The sequence below is a fragment of the Chroicocephalus ridibundus genome, chromosome 5 (genome assembly GCF_963924245.1).
Source record: "Chroicocephalus ridibundus chromosome 5, bChrRid1.1, whole genome shotgun sequence".
In the NCBI taxonomy this organism is placed as follows: domain Eukaryota; kingdom Metazoa; phylum Chordata; class Aves; order Charadriiformes; family Laridae; genus Chroicocephalus; species Chroicocephalus ridibundus.
The window spans coordinates 19,478,280-19,502,824 of record NC_086288.1 but is presented as its reverse complement, the minus strand read 5'-3'; the positions used below and the strand labels follow the sequence as shown (position 1 = coordinate 19,502,824).

The window sequence follows — 24,545 nt, the reverse complement described above, 5'->3', positions numbered from 1 at the left end:
TTTGTTGTTGATCAACAACAACTGATTTTTGCCCTGGAAAACGTACAAAGAACACAGTCTTTTTGGAAAGGCTTTTAGAAACCCTCCGGAGGTGTTTGCCTCAAAGAGGCTACAGTGCCGGTGAAGGGGAAAAGCAAGCGGAATGGAAAGGGAACACTTATCCATACATTTTAGAAAATGTCTTAATAGCACAGCTGGTTCCCTTCACAGTTTCCCTCGCTTGAGGAATGGTTGGCACTTATATATTTCCATAATTTCTCAAGCAGCTTTATTTCATGGTGAGCATAAACCAAGGTGTCCAAGGAATCCCGAGCCGTTCTTGTCCACTTGTTAATGAGGTGACAAGGCTCCAGCCTGTCACTCAGAAAGGATTCAGCAGCTTTTATCAGCCCTGCAGGTGTCTGAAATACCTCCTTCCTGCTCAGTACCTGGCTACTCTTCCATAAATATCTGAAGAAAATGTAAAATAGGGTAATACTGGTCCAGGAAAATTTTTTCTTAAGAAAGTTCCTTCATAAGTAGTTGTTAATGCTATGATTTTTACTTGTATCATACACAACACTTAAATGGTTATGCTGTAAATGTTTTGAAATATGCAGACTTGTAGTGCATACCATCTTAGTTAAGAGGATAGAAATTGTGCAAATGGAAGAAAACTAACTGTGATCCTCAAAGAAAAATGTGAGTGAATGACAAGAAGTATTTTAGTAAGAAGGTTTGGGACCCCGTGTTTAGTTTTTCATAGGTGCATAAGTTATTTGGGACTCGGAAGATCTCCTCTCCCACTTTGGTGTCTCAAAGACGTGGCCGGAACTGTTGACAGGGCATCCTGTGCCAAATCTCTGCACTAGGTGAGAGTTGACTTTTTTTTTTTCTTAAACCTGGCTCTAAACATCAAAATATATTGCTTTTACCCAAGTCCTTCTGAAAATGGACTCTTTTTGCATTACTTTTGATCTGTTACACAGACTTTAATTGGTTTGCCAAATACTAACGCTTTGCGACATAACACAGAAATTCCTCCTTGCTCTCAGATGTAGCTCTTCTAGGGAATGAGATGGCAGAGAGCCCCCCAGCAAAAAAGCTGAGAATATGCTTCCTTTGCATCTTCCACATAGTTTGTCATAGAAATACAGTCATATTGTTTTCTGCATGGTTCTGCAGAGTAAATTAAGGAAATGGGGGACAGACCACCTGTGTTGTCTGGGCATGCTGAGGGATTGTGCTGTTCAAGGGAGGATGCTCTCTCATCTGTCATAGTGTCTGCTCATCCTCTTACCCAGATTTTAGTGGGTTTTACCCACCCTGAAGGTGTGTGACCAAGTAGTGGGTACACTCTGAAGATGGAGCAAGGCAAATATGAGATGTCTCCAGTGGGCAATGAACTGTCCTGTTTCTCCCAGCTGTTTTCTGCCCAGTTTGGAAAGGGCTGTAGGAAGAGCGTGGAAGGTTCCCAGGGCACCACCATCCCCAGGTACACTAGAGGGCAGGATTTAGTCCTTAAATCTTCTCACAGGCTTTAGAAATCAGGAGTGCTTATACCTACTTACATATTCTTGTTTATAGAAAAAAGTAGTCCAACTCCTGCTTAGCCATTGCACACCCATAGCTGAACGAATAAGACAAATACAGATAACATATAGTACTTTGACAATATACCGTGAAACTATGGAGATAGTCACATAAATACAGATTCTTGCAAAAGCTGTCTTTATGACCTGCTTATGTGGGTGTATTAAAACTTTTGGTAAAAACTGCAGTGACGCATGAATGGCATTTAGTGAAGTCAGAATGAAGGCTCCGGCATGTTTATCATCGTGATAAAATGGAGGTGCATATTCCTGAATTGCTCATCCAGAAAAGGAGATCAGGTGGCTGCTAATGGTATTTATTTGGGTAATAAATGCTTGAAATTTGTGCAGGTGGTTCTAAGAAAAAGTTTGTCCTGTGGTGGAAATATATTTAAAAACATTTTACAGAAGGTAAACTATGTTAGTAATGTTTTTAAAATATGATTTCTTTTGACATACTAGATGAAGAGACTAAATTGTAGTTAGTTAAAACCTGTGGATTTGGGTTTGGGTGGTGTTTTTTTTTTTAAACTGTTAGGTGCATATTACTGAAGATTTTAAAAGGTGTTCAGATTCATCTGCTGTAATAAAAGCAGGTTCAAGTTCTGCATTCTGTAATGAAAGCAAGAGAAGTGCCAAGCGTGCAGGCAGTTGAATGGGCCAGAAGAGATGTAGCACTGGTTTTTGCAGTAGAATTAACAGTCACAGGGTTCAAAAGATGCTTGAGGATAAACCCCAGAAAAACACCCTCTTCTCGTGTTCAGTTTCCACGTAAGACGTACAGCTATCGTATTTTCTAAAAGAACGGGGACCTGTTCTACTGCATTTTTCTGGGCAGAATTCTGCTTACGTGCCCTTTAATTAATCAATGTCTCAACCTGAATTTTAAATCATAATCTTTTCAGTGATGTTTTGTTTCTGTAAGCTTTTCCCAACTCCCTTGGATTAAATATATAGTAAGCAGTTTTAAAAAGTAATTATTCAGTGGTTTCTATATAGTTAAGGAGTTGTTAACACACTGAAGTGAAACATGTAACAAGAATTTCTTTGAAAGTTTTCTTCGAGCTTAGTTTTTTTTTTTTACCTTTTTCTTCCTTTTTATTCCCCAGAAAAATAGTTTTCTGATGTTTCCTCATTTGTTCAAGCAGTTTGAACTAAATCCATGAATCTGTCCATAACTTCTGATGTGAACAACAGAAGACTGAAACTTGTATTTTGGTTATTACGATTTTTAGCACTCTCGGGAGCGTTGCCCTGGGATCCCTGGCCATCTGCTGTTTCAAAATACTTGAGAGGTGATCGATTGTACTAAACTGCTTAATAATCCTATAAACAAAGACGCCTTTTGACTGTTGGTGGCAGCATGTTTAGTGCAGTTATTTAGTAAAAACAAAATGGACCATATAACCTTAACACAATCCAGTTCGGAAATAAAGGTGATCTTGAGAATGCTCAAGTTACTGTGACTGAGAAAAGTACATACTCGCATGAAATCTGTGAATTGCCTGTCTATAGCCAGTGATATTTGAAATGTTTATGGCATGACTCTTCAAGTCTAAAAGTCAGTAACGAGATTGCATTTTAATTCTGATGGTGAATTAATAGCCTTTACCTTTATTAGTATCTGTTTAAGACGGTGCATTTCAAAGTAAAGCAACTCGTTATTGTTTGTCATTTTTAGTAGTGTGTTTTGTGAACAACATATGGGTAAACTTTAGTTCCTGTCTTGCTGCCTCCTGACTTCTCAATAAAAATATTTGAAGGGTGATTCTCTGGAGTGCTGGTGGCATTTCAGGATTATTATTTTACGGGTTTTTTGTTTGTTTGTTCAGGGTAGGGCCAGATTTTGACTGGATCCTGATATGATCGTCCGAGAGCATAAATGAGATGATGTCTACAAAGTTGGGTGGAGGTCATCTTACACAAACTGTCATGGTACGCTTCTGGTTGAGTGATTCTGTATGAACTTATCACTCATGTTTGACTTTTAGAGCTTGAAAACCACATTGCTTGAGTGATTCAAAGGAGAAAGAGATTAACGGTACTAGGAAAGGGCAAAGTAGGAACTAGACTCCATTGCCATTTGCAGTGGCAATGTGGTGAATTTATGTTCTTGTATGGTGGAGCTTGTTAGCTTGCCTTTTACCTTCTGATGAGACTTGAGCAGATCTCATAAAACAGCAATCATTTGGATTCCAGCTGGAATGTGCAAGTCTCAAAATCCTGGTACTCGCGGCTATGAAATGCTGCATGGTGTTGTGTTTTGTAAAAGCAAGGATAGATACCAGCTGTGATACAGCTTGAAAATATTTGCAGTCTGTTTCTTGGCTCTTTCCTTTCTACTCTCAGGCTGACCCACGGTGCCTGACATCCATCTGCAAACTTTTACTGTGACGATGTGTTTCATTAGACATTCTGTTGCTATTCTCTGGTGGTGTAGGTCTATAGTTATTTTTGCTGATACAGGATGTCCTTAACATACTGAAGTGTTATAGGCATCGCAGCATCTCCATCTGTGCTTGGTACACCTCTTCTGGGGAAATGTCTGTAGCACCTCTTGTGACTGGCACCATTTTTTTAGCAAACTGTATCCTTTCTTGGTGTTTCTAGGTACTGGGGAACCAAATACTCAAGTGTTTCATTTCTATCCACGTCCCCTTTTTGCCTTCCCTCCCCAGTGTTGTGTTTTAACATCACCTGTTAACGTTGTCAGTGGTGACTGTCCAAGGGATCCTATGGTCAGACGCTTCAGCTGATCCAACAAGTCTTTGCTGCTACAAGGGATGGTCTCTCCTCTTCCTTCCCCTGGTCTCGGCTGTGCTGTAGTTGGCACCACCTCTACCGTCAAGTTCAGCAAAGGGACAGATGGATTTGCTGAACTGGCAGAAAAGCATTTGCTCGCTCTCTCTTCCACTGCATTAGTTTCTGAGTGATTTAATGCATTGAAGCAGCTCACTGAGACGTCAAGAAAAGTGCCAGAGCTGATAGGAGTGTGCAGCTGGGAGGGTGGGATGGAGGGAGAGGAACTGCCCCTTTCCAGTGGCAGCAAGCGGTTCGATTGTCACTGCCTGTCTTGTGGTACCATGTCCTGAACCATCTCGTCTGTTAAAACGTCTTCCTTGATGGATGACTTGAAGAGGATGAACAGATAGAGTCCACGCGGTTGTCACCTATATTACATTTCAGGTTAGAGTAGTAATTTTAGGACCGTATTACACTGAGTGTTGATACAGTCCCACAACTGTGGGAAGACCCATAGTGAGACTGAGATTTCTGGATGTAGACCCACACCTGTAGAGTGGTTTTGTGCAATACTCCACTAGGTTCTGTTATTTGTGGCAACAGAGCTGGATACAAAAATGAGAGCGTTTTTTAGCGTGGATAAGCAGCCATTGAGGGCCATATAGCGGATGTAGGGGAGAGGCTGTCATCTCCTTGGAAGTCACCTAGGGTATCCTGCTGCATAGGCTTGTTAGGCTGAGCATTTCTGGGAAATAATATATGGATTCAGTTCACTGGGCTTCTCCAACTGTAATGGAGCAATTGGGATGAATAGCTAAACATGTGTCTGGCCGTGCCTCTGAATATGTAAATATGAAGGATTCATTTTGTGGTTTTACAGATGTTTACAGAGTCACTACAGATGTTTTACTGACAGTAATATAGTTTGTTCAGGAAAGTTGAGGAAAAAGACCTACAATGCTTGTGTCCTTAGAAATGCAGGAATTCCTCAAAGCTGAAGAGATCTACAGAGCTGTCCCATGTTGCCAGTTTTAATTAATTTCAGTCCCAACCTTCTGCTTGCTGTACTGCCTCAAGAAGTGATGTCTTCCAGAGCATTTAACTACCTGTGTTTGAGATAATAACAGTGATTGTAAGGTGTTACTATTTGCTATTGAAGGGCAGAGCAAGGGGTCTCACGATGAGGCTGAATTTCAGTGGGCAAGCTCTCGTAACATGGATGAGCATTGTCTATGTGATATTATGTTAGGAGTGAGAGGTGTCTGGCCTGCCTGCTGATCTGATGTGACAGAAGGTGAGGCAGTGCGATTGCTGGTGCTTGTGGCCATGGAATACTTTGGGAGCATGTTCTTACAGGGAAGTCTGGAGCAGTGTGGAGATTTAAACCAGCCAGTAGATTTAAACCAGCGTAGTGAGTACTAGTAACGGTCTGGCTGAAGCAGGAGAGAGCCAAGTAGCTTCTTTCAAGCTGCAGATTTTAAGGTCTCTCTTTTTTTGTCAGGAAAATGCTCTTGTCTGTTCTTAGTATGGTTTGAAGGTATTCAGAATAAGCGGTGGGTTTTTACTCGGAGAGCTGGAAGCTGTGGAAGTGACCACAGCCTGATCCCTCTCTCTGTGGTCCTGCAGACCCACGTTCTTGGTTCCCCGCTACAGGCTGGGTCCTGCGGTATATTCTGTTTGCCTCCTTGGAGCAATCGTAGGGGGCTGTAAAAGTGAAGAGCATTACCCAAATATTTGAAGGAAACTCTAAAAATGCACCGTGCACTTTATTTTTTGGTATTAGGGGATTTGGTTTCATACAAAGAACTCTTTGTACTCGAGTGAGGCTGCATTCAAAAGCAAATTAGAGCCTTTTTGTGAAGGCTGGTCCACTACTATTCTGGGTCAGCAGTGATTGACAGCTCTCATCCTTCAGTGCGGCTTGTGCAGTTTCCCTGTGGATGCATTATTTAAATATCAGCATAGGGTGGTTACCAGCTTGATGGAAGGAGATAAAATAGATGGAGGATGAAGTAAATCTCTGGGTTTAATGTTGTCTTTGCATTGTCCTTGCAGTAAATGAGGTGGACAGGCACCAGTGAAATACTGGGTGTGCATGTGTATGGATTTTGATTGTTGTTTTGTTGACTTTTGGCAAAAATATTTATTAAAGACTCAATGATTAATGCAGTTTCATTGGTATTGATATGGGGGAAATGAAAAACAAGCATAGTCACTCTCTCTTAACCTTTTGGCCAGATAAAGAACAATCAACTCTAAAGGGCAACTTAATTCATAGGAATTTCTCCTTATCAGCTTATTTCCTCCTACCCCTGCCTGCTGTACCATCTCCCTGGCACCCTGGGTGCCTGACACAGCTTAGCTCCTCTTTTACCACTGTGCTGCAGAGACTCTTGAAATCCAATTTGCTGATTCTTCTTGGCATCTCTAAAATCCAGCTTTTCCTTTCCAACTGTGACACTAAGGCTTATTTAAGCCTATGGGTTGGCAAATTCTCACCACTGCTCTGGCAGCCTTTTCCTTTCATCTCATTGAGACTGTTACTGCTCTGACATCAGTTACAGCCCTAAAATACTGTGTACTACTAAACAGTTGTGTGAGTTGTACCTGAAGAAGAAGCACTAAAAATACCTTTCAACAATGATACATTTTACCTTCTCAGTCTTCTGAAGTGATGTTTTTGGGCATCTCTCAGGTTGTCCCTGTTTTTGTGTATGATTATTTTGCTGCAAGTGAAAACTAGGTCATAGTAAGGGAATATTAAGTGAAGTGAAAGCGGTTGAAATACACGAGGGGTTACCCTTGTTGAGAAAATTCCTTTGGGAAAAGTCCTATAAAGCATGTGTGAACATGCATTCATTGTTTTGATATGGAAACCCTCAAACATTGTTCTAAATCAAGAATTTGGGGTAAAGGTATCAGTAACTTGGAGACTAGGCTTTATTACCCGTACCGAGTAACGAATTAAGTTCTTTGCTGGTAAAGTTAGTAATTTTTTCTGCTTGATTTTTGCCCTCTTGAGTCTAAATGATGCAGTCAGCTCATCTGTAAGGACAAGGAGACCGCAAACAGCGTGGCAGCTAGGTAGTTTGAAGAATTTTACACGATGGTGTCCTTGCAGTGTCTGGCATTTGAAATCCTCGTGCAATGCCAAGCAATTGCTGCTTGCTTTACTCGGCAGTGCAGAATACCCATGTTGTGTTTTCTAAGCAGAATACAGAAACTCCAGTGCTTTTAACTTTTAAAGGACTTGATAAAGTTTGATCAACCAGTTTATGCAAGCCGTGTGAAATGGAGAAACGTAATTGTGCGTTTTACATGTGGGCACATAGGCAAGGAGCACTAAGCCAGACTGTTGCCGCAAATTATGTATGTCACATTATCCTGAAATTATTCTTCTGCAGGATGGCTTTTCTGTCCTTTCTATGAAACTTATAGGGAGCATTTGATGGTGCTGTGCATTTGGTAAACAGTGGTTCCTGGGGAGCATTCCCAGTGTGACAGGTATATGTTAGGTGGAGTTGGGTATTAGTAGGAATTAAGGTTAAGATATAAGTGAGAATAGATGGAGAACCTGAATAGGGAAATAATTTTCATCGTATTCACTATTTGTACTACTTAAAAAGATGAAAACTCTTAAAATCTGTTAATGTCCCTCTTATGCGGTAGACTAGGTTAGCGAGTTGCTATTTAAACAGTTACACAAGTTATTATTCTGTTTAAAGCCTTGGATTTACTCTTGAGTGTAACCGGAACTTTTTGAAGTGTTCATATTTCAGAAGTGTATATTTTTGTTGTAGATGTTTACATTTTAAAGATCTTAGGTCTGTCTGCGAGTGGTTTTATGCCGCTGGCTGGCAAAAAGGAAAAAGATACACTTACAATGTTGTCATGCGAAAGCAAAGAAATGTGCCTTTGTGCTGGAGCGTGACTCACTATTTCTCAGTGTGACACTTCATTTGCTTGATTGTTTTTGTTGCTGTTCTGTGGTTTTTGTTTATTAAAAGACCACCTCTCCTGCTAAGGTTCGCTTGCTGTTTTTCATAATCTGTTTCTCCTCTCTCCCTACACATGTGTTGCAGGTTTTAGGCAGCGTGTGCTTCGGCAACTCTGCCCATGGCATGGTTGTTGTGATGAGTGTATGAAAGCGAGCAGAGTTGTTTTCATATTTGCAGTCCCAAGACTGGGAATGCCTTGTACATCAACGCAAGGCTTATCAGTTAACAGAAGATGTTAATATTCTTAATATGTCTTTGAGAAAGAGACATCAAAAAGATTAGATGTGGGGGAGAGAGAACCAAAGATATTCCTAATTCCTAGACATAAGTTACAGTAGGTATCGCCAGCTCATGGGCTGGGGTTTGGATCTGATCCAATGGGCAGCTTTGCCTCTGGAAATGCCAAAATGGGGGTATTAATCTGTGCGTTTGTGTATACATGCATGTGTCTCTTTGATGAACCAGCCCTTGGGTTTGGGAGGGTTTATTATGTTAGGTGTGGAGCAAGCACGCCCCACTCTGTATGTCTTGCTTGGACACCTGGCTGGATATAGACATTGCCCCCAAGCATGAAGGTATCAGCCAACTTCAGCCACAGAGTATGCGGGAGTGGGAATGCGGTCGTAGGGTGTTGCTGTTAGCAAAGCGTTGTTGATTCTTATTTTTCCCTCCCTTTTTTGTGAACTTCCTTGCATTTCTGATACTTATTCCCTCCAGAGGTGATCCACCTTTGTAGCAGTGACACTGCAAAAGAGTTGCTGTTTTCTTCTTTTCTGTGGGCACGGAGGTGCAGGAGGACGAGTGATGGGGAGCTGGCGCAAGAGCTTCACCGCAGTGTCATTCCGGGGCCTCCGGGAAGGATTTTCCTTACAGGGCCTCTGCAAATATGTTGGAGATGGGCCCTGAGCTTTTGGCTGGGGTTTAGCTTTTCCACAGCAGAGACTGTAGTAATGCTAGTCATTGATCCAGAGACGTGCAGCCGGGGATTTCAGGGGGTACATAAACTCTCCCTTCTTGTAAACTGAGTGAGAGGTGTTTTTGCTAATGACCTTTCTAGTTCACATAAAGCGTCTGTATGTTAGTGAAAATGGGGGTGGAAATAGTATCAGGCTCCTCTCTTTCCAGGGTCCATAAGTGGCTCTGTTAGTTGCAGTGTCTGGGTAAGGTATGTGTTTGCTCTTGAGAAGTTCACAAACTCCAAAAAAATCTCTTGGAGCATTGGTTGATCGATGTTTTTGAGTCCTCTTGGTAAAGTGTTGTCTTTCATGTCACGTTCTTGCAGGGAGTTAATAGTGAAAAGGGCTTCTCTTTCCTACAGCCTTAAGAAGGCTGTTAAAGTGAAGGAGGCAGAGCAGTGAAGATGTGGGCATCTTGGGTGCTCAGGGCAGCGTTTGGGGTGCTGCAGGGAAGGGTGGAGGTACTGAAGGAAGTGGATATCCAGGTTGCATGGTTTTGCCCTGCAAGCAGCATTTTGGCGTAGGTGGGAAAACTCTGCAGAGCATGAAAGCAGCCCCTGCATGTGTATGTGTGGCACAGGGGGTGTGCCTTACAGCAGTGAGAGCTGTGACTGCGGGAAGCAACAGTGAACCCTCGTGAGCTTTGATTTAGCTCACATGTACGTTTGGCAGTAGCGAAAATGTGACAGCAGGGTTTTCACTGTGGAGCGATGGAGACCCTTAAGCAGGAGGCTGGACTAGATAGGGTCATCCTGACCTGAATTTTATGTGATTCTGAGAATGTGGCTGAATACTTGTGGTTTTAGTCCCCACTGAAGTCTGTTTGTTGGGGTCTTTGATAGGTAGATTATAGTAGGAGTATAGCTTAAGCTTAATCATACCTTTATTTGCTATGTAAGTGTATCCAAAGCCAGGAGCTCATGGTTGGCTTTTATTTTAAGGTTTCTCTTATGTAGTGGTTAGTTTTCCCATTTCCTTGTGAAGGAGTAGGGAAATGGGGATTTTATGAATTCATTTGGCTAATACATCTCAAATTCTGCCTATTGAAGGTGCAGGAATTTGCCTTACGCTCCAGTAAAGCACCCTCATGTACTGTACGCTTACCCTGCCCCATCTTCACTGCTGCTTGCACTTTACGTCTCTGTCTTGTATTATTTTCCTAATGTGTTTGTCCCTTTCTTTCCCCACTATGACCTTTCCTTTCCCTCTCCCTTACTGATACCGTGGCATGCTCCTGTACCAGAATATCTTAGCCAGTGCAGCTGCTATGAGTAAAATAACAGCACGTGGCTGCTCTGCGCTCACCGATTGCCCCGGGCAAAGGGCTTGAGATGCAGGAGCCCGGTGGCACGTCCGACTGGGAGGGTGCGAGAAAGGTAGTACGAGCTCAGCAGTGAGTAACTTCCAAAATGTGCAGCTTTCCTTTTCTAAACTATCAAGTTGCTAGATTTTGCCAAGATCTTCTAAACAAACCAATTTTGGAGGGGATTTTTGGCCGAACCCTTCATGATGCAGAGCAATGAAACCATTTGGGACCATTTAAGTTAGCGCAGTATTATTTGGTTTGGGCCATTACAAAAGCTTTACTGGGTTGGGAGAACTGTAAAAGGACTTTGGAGTTTTCATTGTACGTGTAATTTTTCAGTTCTAGCGCCCAGCGAAAGGAAAGAACTTTCAGAAAATTTTCACGTTTTCTGTATTGTCTGCATTTGTGAGCGTCTTTTCTGTCTCTGTTGTGCTACTTGTCCATAAAGTGCTTTTCTCCACTGGCGTATACAAAACTGCATTGGAAATACTTTTTTGAGCTCTTTAAGAAAAGATGGGGAAGATCCAGGTCATACCAGAAATATGAAACCTTGCCAACCACAGTGCTATTAAATACCACTTTTCAACTTCCAAATTCTTAGAAAAGTCTCTCCAAATTGTGAAATAAATGCGTAAATAAATTTGTAACTCTTTCTCAAATATGCTGGCTAATTTAACCTGCAACTTGTAGATCTGTCCTGGCCATATATCCTGTGAAAGAGGGATAGTCATGTATGCAGAACTATAATTTTACATCCACAATCCACTAATGACACGAACGCACGCAGAAATCCATGCCTGCAGAGCTCTGCTGACTGCAGGGAAGGAACACATCAGTGTGGCCGGTGTTTGTGTTTAACATGTTACAGGATCAGGATCTGATCTAAAAAAAACAAACCCCAAAACTGTTAAACCTGTTTAATGTATATGTCAGGGAGCAGTGTTGTTTGATCTTCTCTAAACTGTCTTACAGCAAAAAGGAAAATGTCTGTTTAGTCATTCTGCCTTTCAGGTGCTGGTAAGAATCTCCCTGCCTGAGGGTCACTGTTGGAAAGGGCTTACCCACAAAGTCCCTGCATTAATGGAAAGGAAGCTGGCAAAAACCCCCAGGTTCATCTTGTACGAACACTTGTGTGTATATATAGGTGCTCCGGAACAGCTGTATTTGTGCAGGAGGGGCTGGGTGTAATGGGAGGTGGGGAAAACTCTCTGCCAGGCATTTTGACGCACGTTCAACGTCCTTTAATGCCACAAATTGCCTGCTTTCAGTGGAAATTCAGGTTACCCCGTAACTCGTATTGTTCTTCAGCCAGAACAGCAGCGAATACGTATTGTTAACTCAGCCTCTATCTATTGTGAAGAAAAAATGTCCCCGCTCTATCCTTTTTTTATACTACTGGAAGGCATAGTAGGTTCACTCGAGCTACATCCGAAGTGATGTTTTTTTCCTAGTTAATGATTATCTCCTTAGGTAAATGCAGCTGTTTGGATAATCTGCCATATAGAGCTGTAGATGGTATTATAAGCAAGAAGATATACGACTAAAATAAAATCTGGAAATTCTGAGTATTAGATTACCCTTACAGCTTTAGAAGGCTCTGTGTGTGTGTACGTATGTATATAAAACAGTTTTTAATGATAGTTCTAACGATGTTAGACAACTTGGGTACTGAGTTAGGACTCCTTTTCCATGTCTTGTCAAAAATTAACATGGTCAGAATTTTCACAGGATTTAGTCTTCCTTTATTTTGGCTCAGCTGTGGTTCACCCACCTCGCTGTGAAAAAGCATTGACAAACCATTGGCGTTCTCCGCCTCGACTGCTGTGTTGAGATGTGGAGGTCCATGGATCCTGGCGGAAGAGCCGGGGCTCAGTGAGCTCTCTCAGCTCGGCTGCTGTAAGATGCAGAATCACCATGTTCTGGAATTGGGATGCACCACCCTCAGTTAGCAGCTGGAGCCAGGATTCGGAAGCAGCGTGCCTGTGGAAAGCATTTTGCAGGTCAAGAGACTGACAGAGAGCTTGTGATTGTTTTGGTATGGGAATCCTCTAGCAAAACCTGAGGAAAAAACTCATTATGATAACAGAATGACTGAAAAAGACAGTAACTCTCTGGACCCATAATTAAAAATTTCTGGTTTGCACATTTGCATGTCTTTCCTGTGCTGAAGACATGAGTTGTATGATCTTACCTGGGGGATGGTGGTGGTGCTGCCGTGTGGGTTAACTGAGGAGGGGCCATGGCACAGTTAGTGGTACTTTACTCCTGTGTTTATTATGGAATTGGAAAATGTGGCTCCCAGGAGAAGAGTGTGATGGGATCTCTGATGTCATGGAGAGATTTGCTCATCGTGTACTTTCAGATATTGTATATCTTTTCCCTATTATTGGAACTTTTATAGGCATTTCTTGATTTTGAGCCAGGTAGCTTTTAAAAAAAAATCACCTTCTGATTAAAAATTTGTTTAATGCCGTCTGTCCTGCAGGCTGTAAATACCTATTGATTTAATTTTGGTTTCAGAATTTTGTCTTTGTGCTTTTAAGTGTACAGCTTGTCAGAGGGTTTGTACAGTGGCTTCTCCTGGGCTTGGTATCTTTTCTCCTGGGAGAATCTTCACTGCAATATTATGGACTGTGTTGTTATATCCATAAATTGCATTTTGCTAACCGATTCATTTGTTCAGGTTTGTGATTGTGCTGAACAAGGAAATGGCTCAAAGGAGTATTTTATTTAGGATACTTTTATAATTTATCTTACAGTATTAGAAATCTGTGTCAGAGGAAGGTTTTAAATCTATCTCCTGAATTCTAGTTCAGTGCCTTAACTTTGTCTTTATTCCATTCGTATTTTCTAACCCTTTGTATATCTTTGCAAAGACACAACTTTATCCTTCTTCCTCAGAGTTTCTACCCTGCCGTGGAATTAAATTTGTATATCTTGCACTTCATTTCTTCTTACTGGGCAGAAAAAGGGAAGACTGATTATACTTCAGCTTATTATGAAGAGGTACAGAAGAAAGGCTTAGTAATAAATTTATGGAGTCCTTTTCAGTTGTCAGTGCATAAAGGTCGCATTTTTTATTTCATAACTTTGTGATGACTTAGTCTCAGTCCTCAAGATATTTGCTCAGCGTGCCAAGTTTTCTGTTGTCACAAAAGCAGCAGGCATCGACTGTAGCCTTGCACTTGGCGTTCGTCACAAATTAAAGGGCATGCTATGAATGTGAGCAGTGAAATAACTCGCTGCCGTGCCGGAGGGGCACTGCCAGGATAACTGGGAAAATGTGCCTTTTTGGCCCTCAGTTTATTAATTGGCTGTTTCACAACAATCTGTGCTACTTTTTTGGATTACAGACTTCTTAATTGGTTTACTTTCATAGATCTGGTTTTGAGGTTCAAGGGTGCTGAAAACAAATATTACAAGTAGATCTGAAATGATGGCCCATGTCTGAGCTATTGCTATTGGTGACCTGAAGGCTGCAAAAGATACAGATCGCCGGTGTGAAGTGTTCCATTTCTCTTCTGACCGATTGTACCAAGTTGCATTGAGCTAAACCTAGAAGTGTTGCTTTTGGTGATGACTGCATGGTCAAAATGTGTGTGATTAGCGAGGCTGCGTGGTATCTTGGCATCTGCAGATCAACACAACGCTGTGGCAAATAACTTACGTTGTGTTAATAAAGCCATAAAATAACTTACAGTTATTTCAGCCATGAAAAACTTACAGTACTAGTCTGGTTCTGTTTATTCATGTGCTTTTTCGAGTTGGAGAGGAAAACCCAGTGAAGCTGACTTTGCTTCAGGGGCTTCCAGTATTGCAGTGCTTTTCAAACTCTGCAGGAACATCTTTCTTCCGCCCCCCGCTTTTTAAGAAGTAACACTTTTCACAAGCTTCTCCAAACTGTACAAATATTTTTACAGGCCTTAAAACCTTTACTAAAAGTTTGTTTTTACAGAATCTGAACTTCTGGCCTGGTATGACGCTGTAGGAGTTGGTGCGCTTTTTTTTTTATCAAGAGAAAGTCACGAAGCATAGTAAGTCTGTACTGCAGTAATTAATATTACTTTTCAGATATTTCACACAGCTGTTTCTTGTTAAGTGTGCAGTGAAAGCTGTATAGGCTTGAGCACATCTCAAATGTCCACTTCCCCCAGTCCCTGCCCGGACTGGAGCACTTCCCCACATTCTTGCTTCCCCAGAGGGCAGGGAGTTGCACTGAAGGTTTTTGAAGCTGTTCACAAGTCCGATTTTGGCCTAATAACTTGGGAGGGCTGTATTTTGGATACTTGATTCTGGGATGAAATTAGACATTTCACCTAACTTTTTATGACTACAAGAGGTTTCTGTATTCCTTGGAAGTCCGGAGTTACTAGTGAATTATGGGAGCTGTCTTGGGCTTTTTCTTTTCTTTGCACAAAATGGCAACAGACACATAATTCATAAGAAACCATTTTATCTTCTTTAGAGTGCAGCATTTGTATTAATATGGCTTCAGTTGTGTATACAAATTGGTAGATTTACAAGTAACTCTGATCTCTGTCTGTATCTAGCAAAAAATCAGGTGAAATAATTTTAATGCTTCAAAAAGAGTTTTCAGCAATTATCCTAAAGGTTTCACGTTCCTGGTATTCTTGTTGTTGGAGTTTCTTCAGTCCTGTCTTTAGGAGCAACAGAAGTAACCCAAGAAAGTTTTCATTTGTATTGCAGAAGTCCCTTTTTCCCCACAACAAAAAGCCAACTAAGCAGCAGCTTCCCTCTGAATCTCTAGAGATGCTGCCACTCCAAAATATACAGTCACTTCAAGCGTTAATTCTGGTGGCTTAAAAGGTCAGGCTTTTTAAAACTGCATCATTAAATAGAAGAAACTCTATATAATCTAATAAAGCAGGTAGGTGAATGAAGCTGGTGTCTGAGATGACGTACACCAGTACGGCCCATCAGATTCTCCCTGCTGAGCTGTAATTCCAGTCTCACTGTACAGACCCAGGTTTGTGTTTCCCTTCGAAGAAAGGAATGGGCAAACACAAACTGATGCAAGTCCTTGGCTGAGTCCTTCTGAGGGAATGGAGCCCAGCTGTCGCTTCCTCTGGCCAGGCTGTTATCATGGTCAGATCTCTGTGTAGTCTGTTCAAATAGAAAATGTTTTTAACTCATTCCTAAAAATAATTTCTGGGATGCAAGCAGAAGGCAGGGAAAGTTCCAGTCCAGTTCGGTTCGGGAAACCCTGATAGTGTCTCACACCGGATGAGTCACATCCTTCATTCGGATACCTGATGGACACATAACCAGTACCAGCTTGGACAGCCTGCTTGTTCCTTCTTTAGCTGCTGCAGTTCTTTGGCAAAAGTCGTCTTCATCTTACGCATCCCAAGAAGGGGAGAAGCTGTTTCTCAGCTCTCCCTCATTTCTGATGCCTGTGTTGCAATGATCTTGCTTCCTATTACGGAAGTATAATTGGTCTTAAAAATCCCTGTTTAATGGAACTGCGGATGAAAGCACAGTATTGCACCGAAAGATAGTACTTATCTAGGCTTGCTTTTAATTGCTCTTTTTTCAGTGAGAGGGTTTGCAGATGCGGGTTTCACTGGAAATAATGGCCATCCAGAATAGAAACCTAGGGGTCTGGGAGATCCAGTTTCTTGTGTTCTACTCTTACTGAAATGGTTATGTTTGTTTTTATCAGAAATCAGATTGGATGGCACTGCCTGTGCAAGCTGGCTTGATGGGATGGGGCTGCAGGGAATGGGTATCTATTTTCTGGGAAGGGGAGGGGGAAGGACCACATGTTAAGCTGCAGGCATTCCAAGGAGCTCATATGAGTTGCTGCATGGGCTTTCCTGCTGCCACCCCCCCCCCCTTTTAAATGATGTTTTAAATACTCAAAGTTAGGCTTCCAGAAGGAGATGTTCTCAAAATGGCTGGAATAGAACAGGATCTTCTGTGAGGTTTGAGACAACATGGTAATTTGCGTCCTTTTCCTTCTCCAGAAAAATGGCAGTTCCAACACAGTGTTTGAATTTTTTTGAGCCACAAATGCCTAAGTCACGTAGAAGGTGTCTGGTGGACTTTTCAGTGGTATGTGGTGTAGTTTCTTGTGTTGCAGTGTTGCCCATCCTGTGTAGCTAATGGTTGAAAAGCCTGACCTTTGAGGTTCGGTGTCGCAGCTGCTCCTGGTGAGGTCAGGCTGAAATGCAGCGCAAATGCAACTTCCTGGCTCTGCTGGTTTAACACTTAAAGGCTCGATTCATTTGTTGTTCAGAACACGATGTGAACAATCAGGGAAGAAAAACAAAGAAAAATAGCAAACAGCTCATCTGGATTTAGGTGGAGCTCACTTCTGGCTTACAGCTTGAAACAAGCCACAGGCGAAGGGGAAGACATCTGTGTGTTAATCTAAACTACTGGATTTGATTTGTGGCTAGAAAAATCAGTTTAGACTTTGCATTAATTAACAGGTAGTAGCTAAAAGCTGTGTGATATGACCTTGCTGATTTAAAAAAAAAAAAAAAAAAAAAAGACTGTTCATTTTTTTTTTTTTTAAATAATTGATTCATAGAAACCTACTTTTCATGTTCCTGATTTGTATAGTGCCATTTCTTGTGTCTTTGCTATTCTCATCTGCTTTTGCAGTTCTGTTTGTTTATTCTAACCACTTGGTGGATGTTTGATGTAAACTAATTGATACTGTTCCGTTGGGAACTGCTATAATATTTAGCAAGTGATCCGGTCCTGGATGGTCTTAATTGTAGTCCAGACTCAGGCCTCTCTGACAATTTAGCTGTATAGAGTTGCATGTATTCAATGTCTGATGCTGTTCCATAAACACCAAGAAATATCTCCATCAGAAAATTGCCATGAAAAATTTCCATTTTCTATGAGCCATTGACCATGCCATAAGTGATCCTTCAAGGAATTCTATGGCGTTTTAAAGTTGCTTTTATGTGAAATGAAGATAGAAGGATAACTCACGCTTATTGTTCCCAATTTGACAATAGCTACTTACTTTGCAGTAAGCATTTTCTTTGATGAAAAATGGGATCAGAGAGCGAGAGACTGAAAGAGATTGAAAGCTTACTGTCTTCGCTGCAAGCTGAAGCTCGTGCTTTCTCTGGTTTTCGGCTTGAAGCAGTAGGCTTCACTGTCAGGTGCTGAAATACCACAATGGCTGTGAAAAAGTAGTTTTCTCTTTTTTTTTTTTTTTTTTTTTTTATTCGCAGTCAAACTGCAACTCCAAGCAGAAGAAAGAGGAGTGGTGTCAATCAAAGGCGTAAGCGCAAATCGCTTCCTGGCGATGAAGGAGGATGGCCGGTTGCTGGCATTGGTAAGCAGCGTGGGTTTTTTTAATATTGATCTCGCTACGTGTCTGTCTGTATTGGTCGGTTCTTTCCTCGCTCTGTATTGAGCAGCCCCTCCTCCAGCAGGGCTTACTCAGCTTCTCTCTCCGTGATTTACCAGGGAGAAATTAGCTCTGCACAACCTTAGTCAATTAATTGAACTATGAACTAGGAAGAGACGGGTATGTCTGCCCTTGCCTAGAAGCTGCAAAACTTAACTGGAATGACCTGTCTGAGAGAGGAAAAATTATAGTGGTCATGTATAGAAGGAAACTATGAGAACAAATGGAGAATGAAGTCTCTCCCTCTCCCCACCATGAGTAATTTTTTCCTCTTTTGCTTACTTTCACATAAAGTGATTGTAAAGACCCTTTTCAAGTAGGAAACAAAGCCAATTTTTTAAAAAATTGATGGTTTTGATGGTAATCTGTATATATTGTTTGCTCATTTTCCTCTTTGTAAAGAATAAAGTTTTTATTGGTCATGTGTACTTCCAAACTAGAAAACTGGCAAGAAAAACATTTTTGAAAACATGATGATAAAATTAAAAAAGAAGCTTATTAAATGTAGGTAAATTAAACTAGTCTCTAGACTAGTTTTAAACTCCATGCATTTTACTGGTATCAGCTTAATTTTTAACTGTGTTTTAAAGCCGCTGTGTTTAGAAGACTCTAAACGTTAGTAAATTCTTCTAGAGCTAGATTATAAATTCTGCTCTGAGAGCTGCAGTTAACGTTCATTTTGCTTATGAGACGTAGGCACTGTAAATCTCTCATCCATATTTCTAACCTTCAGCGCAGACAAAGTTCCAGCATTTGTGAAGGACCACTGTGGGGCATCCTACTAGAATTTCAGTTTGAAATAATCCCCGTCGCTTTGCTGTCTTGAACACGGCCCCATGCAGCTCCCGTGTGAGCCCCCTCCGGTACCAGGTGTTAATAATAAAGTGCATTCCTGACCCCAGCTGAACTGCAGCTAATGAGAGACCTGTGCCAAGGGCTGCAGAAATGACTTCTGATTCCCCTCAGTTCTGCCTCTGAGAGTGTAATTAGTCTGCAGGCTAATGAAACACTGGAGCAGTTCACAGGAGCGGGGGGTCCCTGCTGTGCCCCTCGGCTCCTCTGGCTCCAGGAAGCCCCTTCGGTTTATGGCTGTGAATACAGTTAAAGAACCTGTTTCAAGTTATGGCATTCTTTACTCGGGTGTTGTGTGACAGCTCAGTTGAAGAAAATGTGAGTAGTCCTCCACTGTGCTATTCTTGAATTAAGGATAATTGGGAATTTCCTGTGGTGCTCGCTGTGGTGGCACTCGGCTTTCCATTCAAATTGCCCTCCTTAGCCCAAGCGGCAGGGAATGGTCAAAATAGGGCATTTAGCACCAGCTGTAAAATGATAAACACCTGGGTGTGTTTATATTTGGGATTTCCAACCTGCTGTTGTTGCAGGGTGGGTTTTGGTCATAGAACATGCTTCCTGTGGAGCGATTTTTAACTAGTTCTTGTAAGGTGATGTGCCTGGAAAGTGTCTGCCGTTCACTTGGAATTACTCTCTCAAAATCTCGTAAAGTTGGGTCACTTTGTGCTTCTCACTTGAGCTTATAGAACATTTGTTTTGTTTTGCTTTGTTTCTGGAAATGGGTATTGCTTGAATCATGATTACTGTAAACACTACTTCATACAGCTCTTCAATTTTGCTATTCATAGATGAAAACTCTCTATTCTAAGATTTTGTTCTTCAACCAGCCTAATGAATACTTCTGCAATTCCACAGCCGTTTTCTGCAGCACAGGCAGGGTTTTTTCCATGAGGATTTCTCTACTATGACTTCCAACAGTTTGCGGCCAATCGTGCCTCTACTGTTTTCTGCCTATAAACATGCTCATGAAACTGTTGCTAATTGCCAGTGGTTTTTTTCAGTTTGAGCAGCGTGGTGTTTCAGGGAGAGCTTTGAAAGAGCGTCTGCTGGAAATCTTTGCGGTGAAGTGATCTCATCAGCACACATGAATTCGTATGTGCCGAAGCCTTTGGTTATTTCTTCTAAAACTTTGATTTCTAAACAACTATTTAGTTCTCTAATCCACTAGTCACTCAGGTACTATTCTGTCCTTAACATCTGTTTTGTCTCTTCTTTTTTATTACTTTTCAGTGTCAAGGATCAATTTCCCCGGTGTCCTTGTTTTAGAAATATATCAACATCTTCAGAAATACTTTCGCAAATTATTATTCAGTCGTGTTTTTCGTCTAGTCGGATGTTTTTGTCATTACTTTGTTGAGATGTGTCTTTGTGGTTTGTTCTGAGTTGGGTTTTGCAAAATGATTTATTGCATAGCCAGCGTTCCGCGGCGTACACTGGTGATGTGCATGGCGGTGCAGTGCATCTTGTTGTGGAAGCCAGGTGATACGGCTTTTTAATTTAGCATTTTTGTGTTCTCTGTTTACTAACAGGCTCAGTTGTTGTGGGGGAGAGGTAATCTTTACCAGATCAGTCACCGGAGGAAATGGCTGGTGGTTAATGCAGCAGTTAAAACAGAAAATGCCATTTTAACTAAAAATATTTGTGAGGATATGTATCTATTCTGTCAGATTTTTAATAGAAAAATTGAAACATTTCACTTCCTTTTGACTTTGCAGTTTCATTTAATTACAATAATGAAATATTTTCACTTTATGGAATGAAATGCTTTTGATTATTTAATTTCAAGAAGTTTTCTCAACATTTCCCGTGAAAGGAGGAATTGCGCTTTTGACTAACTTTTATATTTCGCAAGAAATAATTTGTTACTAAGGATACGACCTATTTGTTCTGTCTGTCATCCTTCCGTGGTTTTGCTGTGACCGGACAAGCTTTGCCAGACTGAAGGACTTGACTTGAAGGGAAATGCTTCTCTTCTTGATGTTATGGATTAAAATGATGGTACAAGAATATTTGTGAGAATAACCTTCATTTGCTGGCCCTTTCATAGTTAGATGAGGCTAAATAGGATCATCGCCTTTCTCAGGTCATACTCCAACCGCTGTGGTAGTTACAGGTTAACCCTCTGGTTTCGGTTTTGAGAATGAACAAATTTCAGGGATTTTAATTCCTAATCTGAGTCCAAAATGTCCAAAGTAGTTAGTTGGCATAATGTGATACTAAGGAAGATGCAGTTTGCACTGAGAAGTCAATCAGCGGGTGGCATTTGGCCATGCAAATAAGGGAAGAATAACTTTGTTGCAGGAATTTGCTGCCTCTCTTGGTTAATTAATCTGCCCTGGGTGAATCACCCGGAGGATTTTGGTGGTCATTGCGGTTTGGGTACTGTAAGCGGTGGCACACGGCAGAGCATGGTACCAGCACGGCTACAACCAACATTGCAAACAGCAAAAACTCCTGCACTCGGTGTTTTATTTAGTCACACACTTCTCAAGTGTTTCCCCTTTCTTTATCTTTTTCATGAAGGGCTGTAGATTTGAGTTATTTGATGAAAAAACCCCATTGGCATCCAGGGTTTTTCCAGGGCCTGAGGGTCACAGCGTGGTGGCGAGCATCCCACTCCACCGGACAGCTGTCTGGCTTCCGAAATGTCACCTTTGGCACTTGGCAGCCATTCAGGAATGCAGAGTTCACAAAGCCTGAACTATCATTTGTCACCTAAATGTTCACTTTTATGTCAAAATATTTACATTGGCAATGTGCTGTAGGAGAGCGCTGGTATCACGTATGCTTTGTGGAGAAATAAGAACTTGAGTGTCCACAGCGAATCGCATGGCACCTTTCAAAATATCTTTGTAAATGTAAAAAACCAAACAAAAATCTTTTTTCTTTTTATTTTTTTACCCTTTTTTTTTTCATAACGCCCATAAATTGCCTGAAAATCTGTTTCAGGAGTTTAATCGGTTTTACTTTTTTAAACCTCTCTCAGCGCGTCCAGAGGTGCTGCCGCTTCGGGTAGGAGGCGCAGGCGAGGCCTGAGCCGGCTGCTGTGGTCTCTGCCAGAATTTACTGCTTGGGCAATTGGGCTGAACTTGCCTAAACTCTGCTTTAAGTTTGTTTTTGTTCTTAAATCCTTCTTTTTAAAGTCCAGTTTCTGTGCCCTCTTAAGGCTACTGTAATCCATTTCAGGCTGGATCTGTGCCTTGAGATGATTAATGCATCTGTTTTCACATTGCTGGAATGAAAAGCATTAAAATATGATTTATCTTGAGAAAGACTATTTAAAATACAAATCATATGAAAACTGTTAATTTGATTTCTGCTATTTGAGATGTAAAAATATTAGTGAGTTACAGAAATGAGAAACTGCATATGGGTTTTCTCTTATAAATTATTTTCCGTAGAACCTAAAATTTCTATCTGAAAATGGTTGGAGGAAAAAAACCTTCTATTTGAAGACCTGTTCAGAGACGGATCACTTTATTCCAGGCTGCATTTGAACTGCTTCACATTCCCTGTGAATTCCTTCACATTTACATGCTTTCTGTCTGATGACTAGCTTTTCTCCTTTGCTGGCATTCCCAAAAATTTTCTGGGTAAATGAGTATGACTGAATTGATGGACTGGCAGATGGTGTATGTGAAATGAAAGTGCCCCTCCCACCCCCCCAGTCAAGCAAGTTCCTGCGGTGTTGAACTTTTGCCATCTTTGTAGTGGAGAAAATAAATCCTCTTGCTTTCAAGCGGTTGTTCTGCAGGTGGGTTTGCCGCTGTGAGAGCGCTGCTGTCTGCTGACGGGCTCTGCTGCTGAGAACCTGCCTTGGAATAAAGGCAGTTAAACACCCATAGTCACACTCTTCCTATGGAATTAGATCTTGTCTCAAGCTGTTAGTACGTCCTCTGATGTTCTTGATGCAGAGGAACTTATTCGGGAATTTGTTCAGAAAGTGAATAAATGTACCTGTTTCCTGCCTGTGGACTATGTACAGCTGTAAGTACTAGTCATAGGTAAATTAGCTTGGTTTTAAGTCGCCCAGGCAGTAATAGCTATCCAGGAGAATTTGAGTTGAAGTCTTGTAAAAACTAACGCCTACCTGACATGATGTCCCTGACAGCCATGGGATCCTGTGAAAATGAAGACTTTCTCTTCAGTATGGTCACCCCAAGGGAGCGGTGGTTTCTGCCGTGTGCAGAAGGAAGTAAATCACACTCCATTTGTTAATGGCAGGCTTACCTTCGGAGGGCGTGAGATGGAGCTCAGCCTCTCCTATCGGACGGTGATCAAATGCAGGGTGTAAGAAAAGACACACACAGTAATTCTCCAAATAGGTCTCCCAGCCTCCAACCAGTCTCAGCTGTGGGGCCTTCTCAGCCAAGAATGGTTTTTACCTATTTAGTAAATTTCAGTGAATTTCTTTTCCATGAACTTGTCCAAAAGTGACTTGAATTCATGTAAGCTGGGGGAAAACTGTAACTTCCCGTAGTAAGAAGCTCCACAGCTCAACTTTTACCTGTTGTGTGAAGAACCGCCTTTTTTATTTGTAGGTGTGAATGTTTTTAAAGGTAGGTTAATTCCATGTAGGTGGAGTTGTTTTTGAAGACTTTCTTCCAGAAGCAGAATAATTCCGCAGATGTACTTCTAAACACTAGTAGCGTGTGCTTGGTCTCTGTGTGGTATAGAAATCTTCGCTAGGTCTGATCTTTTCTTAGAATTATTTTTAAAAGTTTTGGATTTTAAAAAAATCTTGGAGAGATGCAGGCTTGCCACTGTTTCAGAGCCCTCTAAATACAGGCTTGAATTAGCTTTAGGGAAGATAAACCTCAAAACGAGAAAAGAATGGGCAAAGGCTATGCTGTACTATTTCTCTACCTGATAAAAAGGTTGGTTTGAGGAAGGCAAGGGAAATAGTCCCTTTTCTCTTACATCCTGCTTTTCTTTTTGGCTAAATTACAAGCTAGGATGAGATAGCAAAACTGCTGAGCGTGGAAGTCAGGATCTGTCAGTAAGTGCCAAGGGATGGGGTTCTTCGTTTGTCTGACCGAGTTCCAGATCAGAACAAAGGAACTACACAGTCAAAACAAACTAGGATCTGCTTGGTCTGTGTTAAATACAATAAATGAATCATAATTAAAACCTGTATTTTAACAATAACTCTTTATTTAAACGTGAAGCCTTTAATGTGGATTTCTTAAAACCAAATGTACTGCTTGCTTACGTTCTCAGTAAGTTAGTCCCATGAATCTGAAGAATTGATTTGTTGTGATGGGATATTCATCCTTTTCTTTTTCCCTTTTAGAAATGTGCAACAGAAGAATGTTTCTTTTTTGAGCGTTTGGAATCTAATAACTATAACACTTACCGATCGCGGAAATACTCCGATTGGTACGTGGCACTGAAAAGAACTGGACAGTACAAACCCGGACCAAAGACTGGACCTGGACAGAAAGCTATCCTTTTTCTTCCCATGTCTGCTAAAAGCTGATTTCCACGTCAGATTCCGAGCACATACGCCACACTACACTAAAGACGTCGAGTTTCCTACTCCTCTCTGAAGTAGCAAAAATATAAGCAGTGATTTGCTGATATTAACTACTTTTGCAGATACCAGATTAAAACATGAATGTTTCATCCTGTCTTTATGTTGCTCTTTAAACCTGTTGTGCCAGTGTGTGCGGAGGTAAAATTACTTGGAAAATATATTTTCAGGATCAATAACACTTCTGTTTT

General features: G+C 41.3%; 1 protein-coding gene across 1 annotated transcript in view; it reads left to right on the top strand.

Annotated features, from left to right (window-relative positions):
- The window catches only part of FGF2 (fibroblast growth factor 2), a 28,803-nt gene extending 4,274 nt beyond the window's left edge, over window positions 1-24,529 (top strand). The window contains exons 2-3 of the mRNA XM_063335307.1: window positions 17,791-17,894; window positions 24,115-24,529. Coding sequence (XP_063191377.1) covers window positions 17,791-17,894; window positions 24,115-24,300 — 290 coding nt within the window. The 3' untranslated portion in view covers window positions 24,301-24,529. The remainder of the gene's footprint in view (window positions 1-17,790; window positions 17,895-24,114) is intronic.
- The last annotated feature ends 16 nt before the right edge of the window (window positions 24,530-24,545 follow it).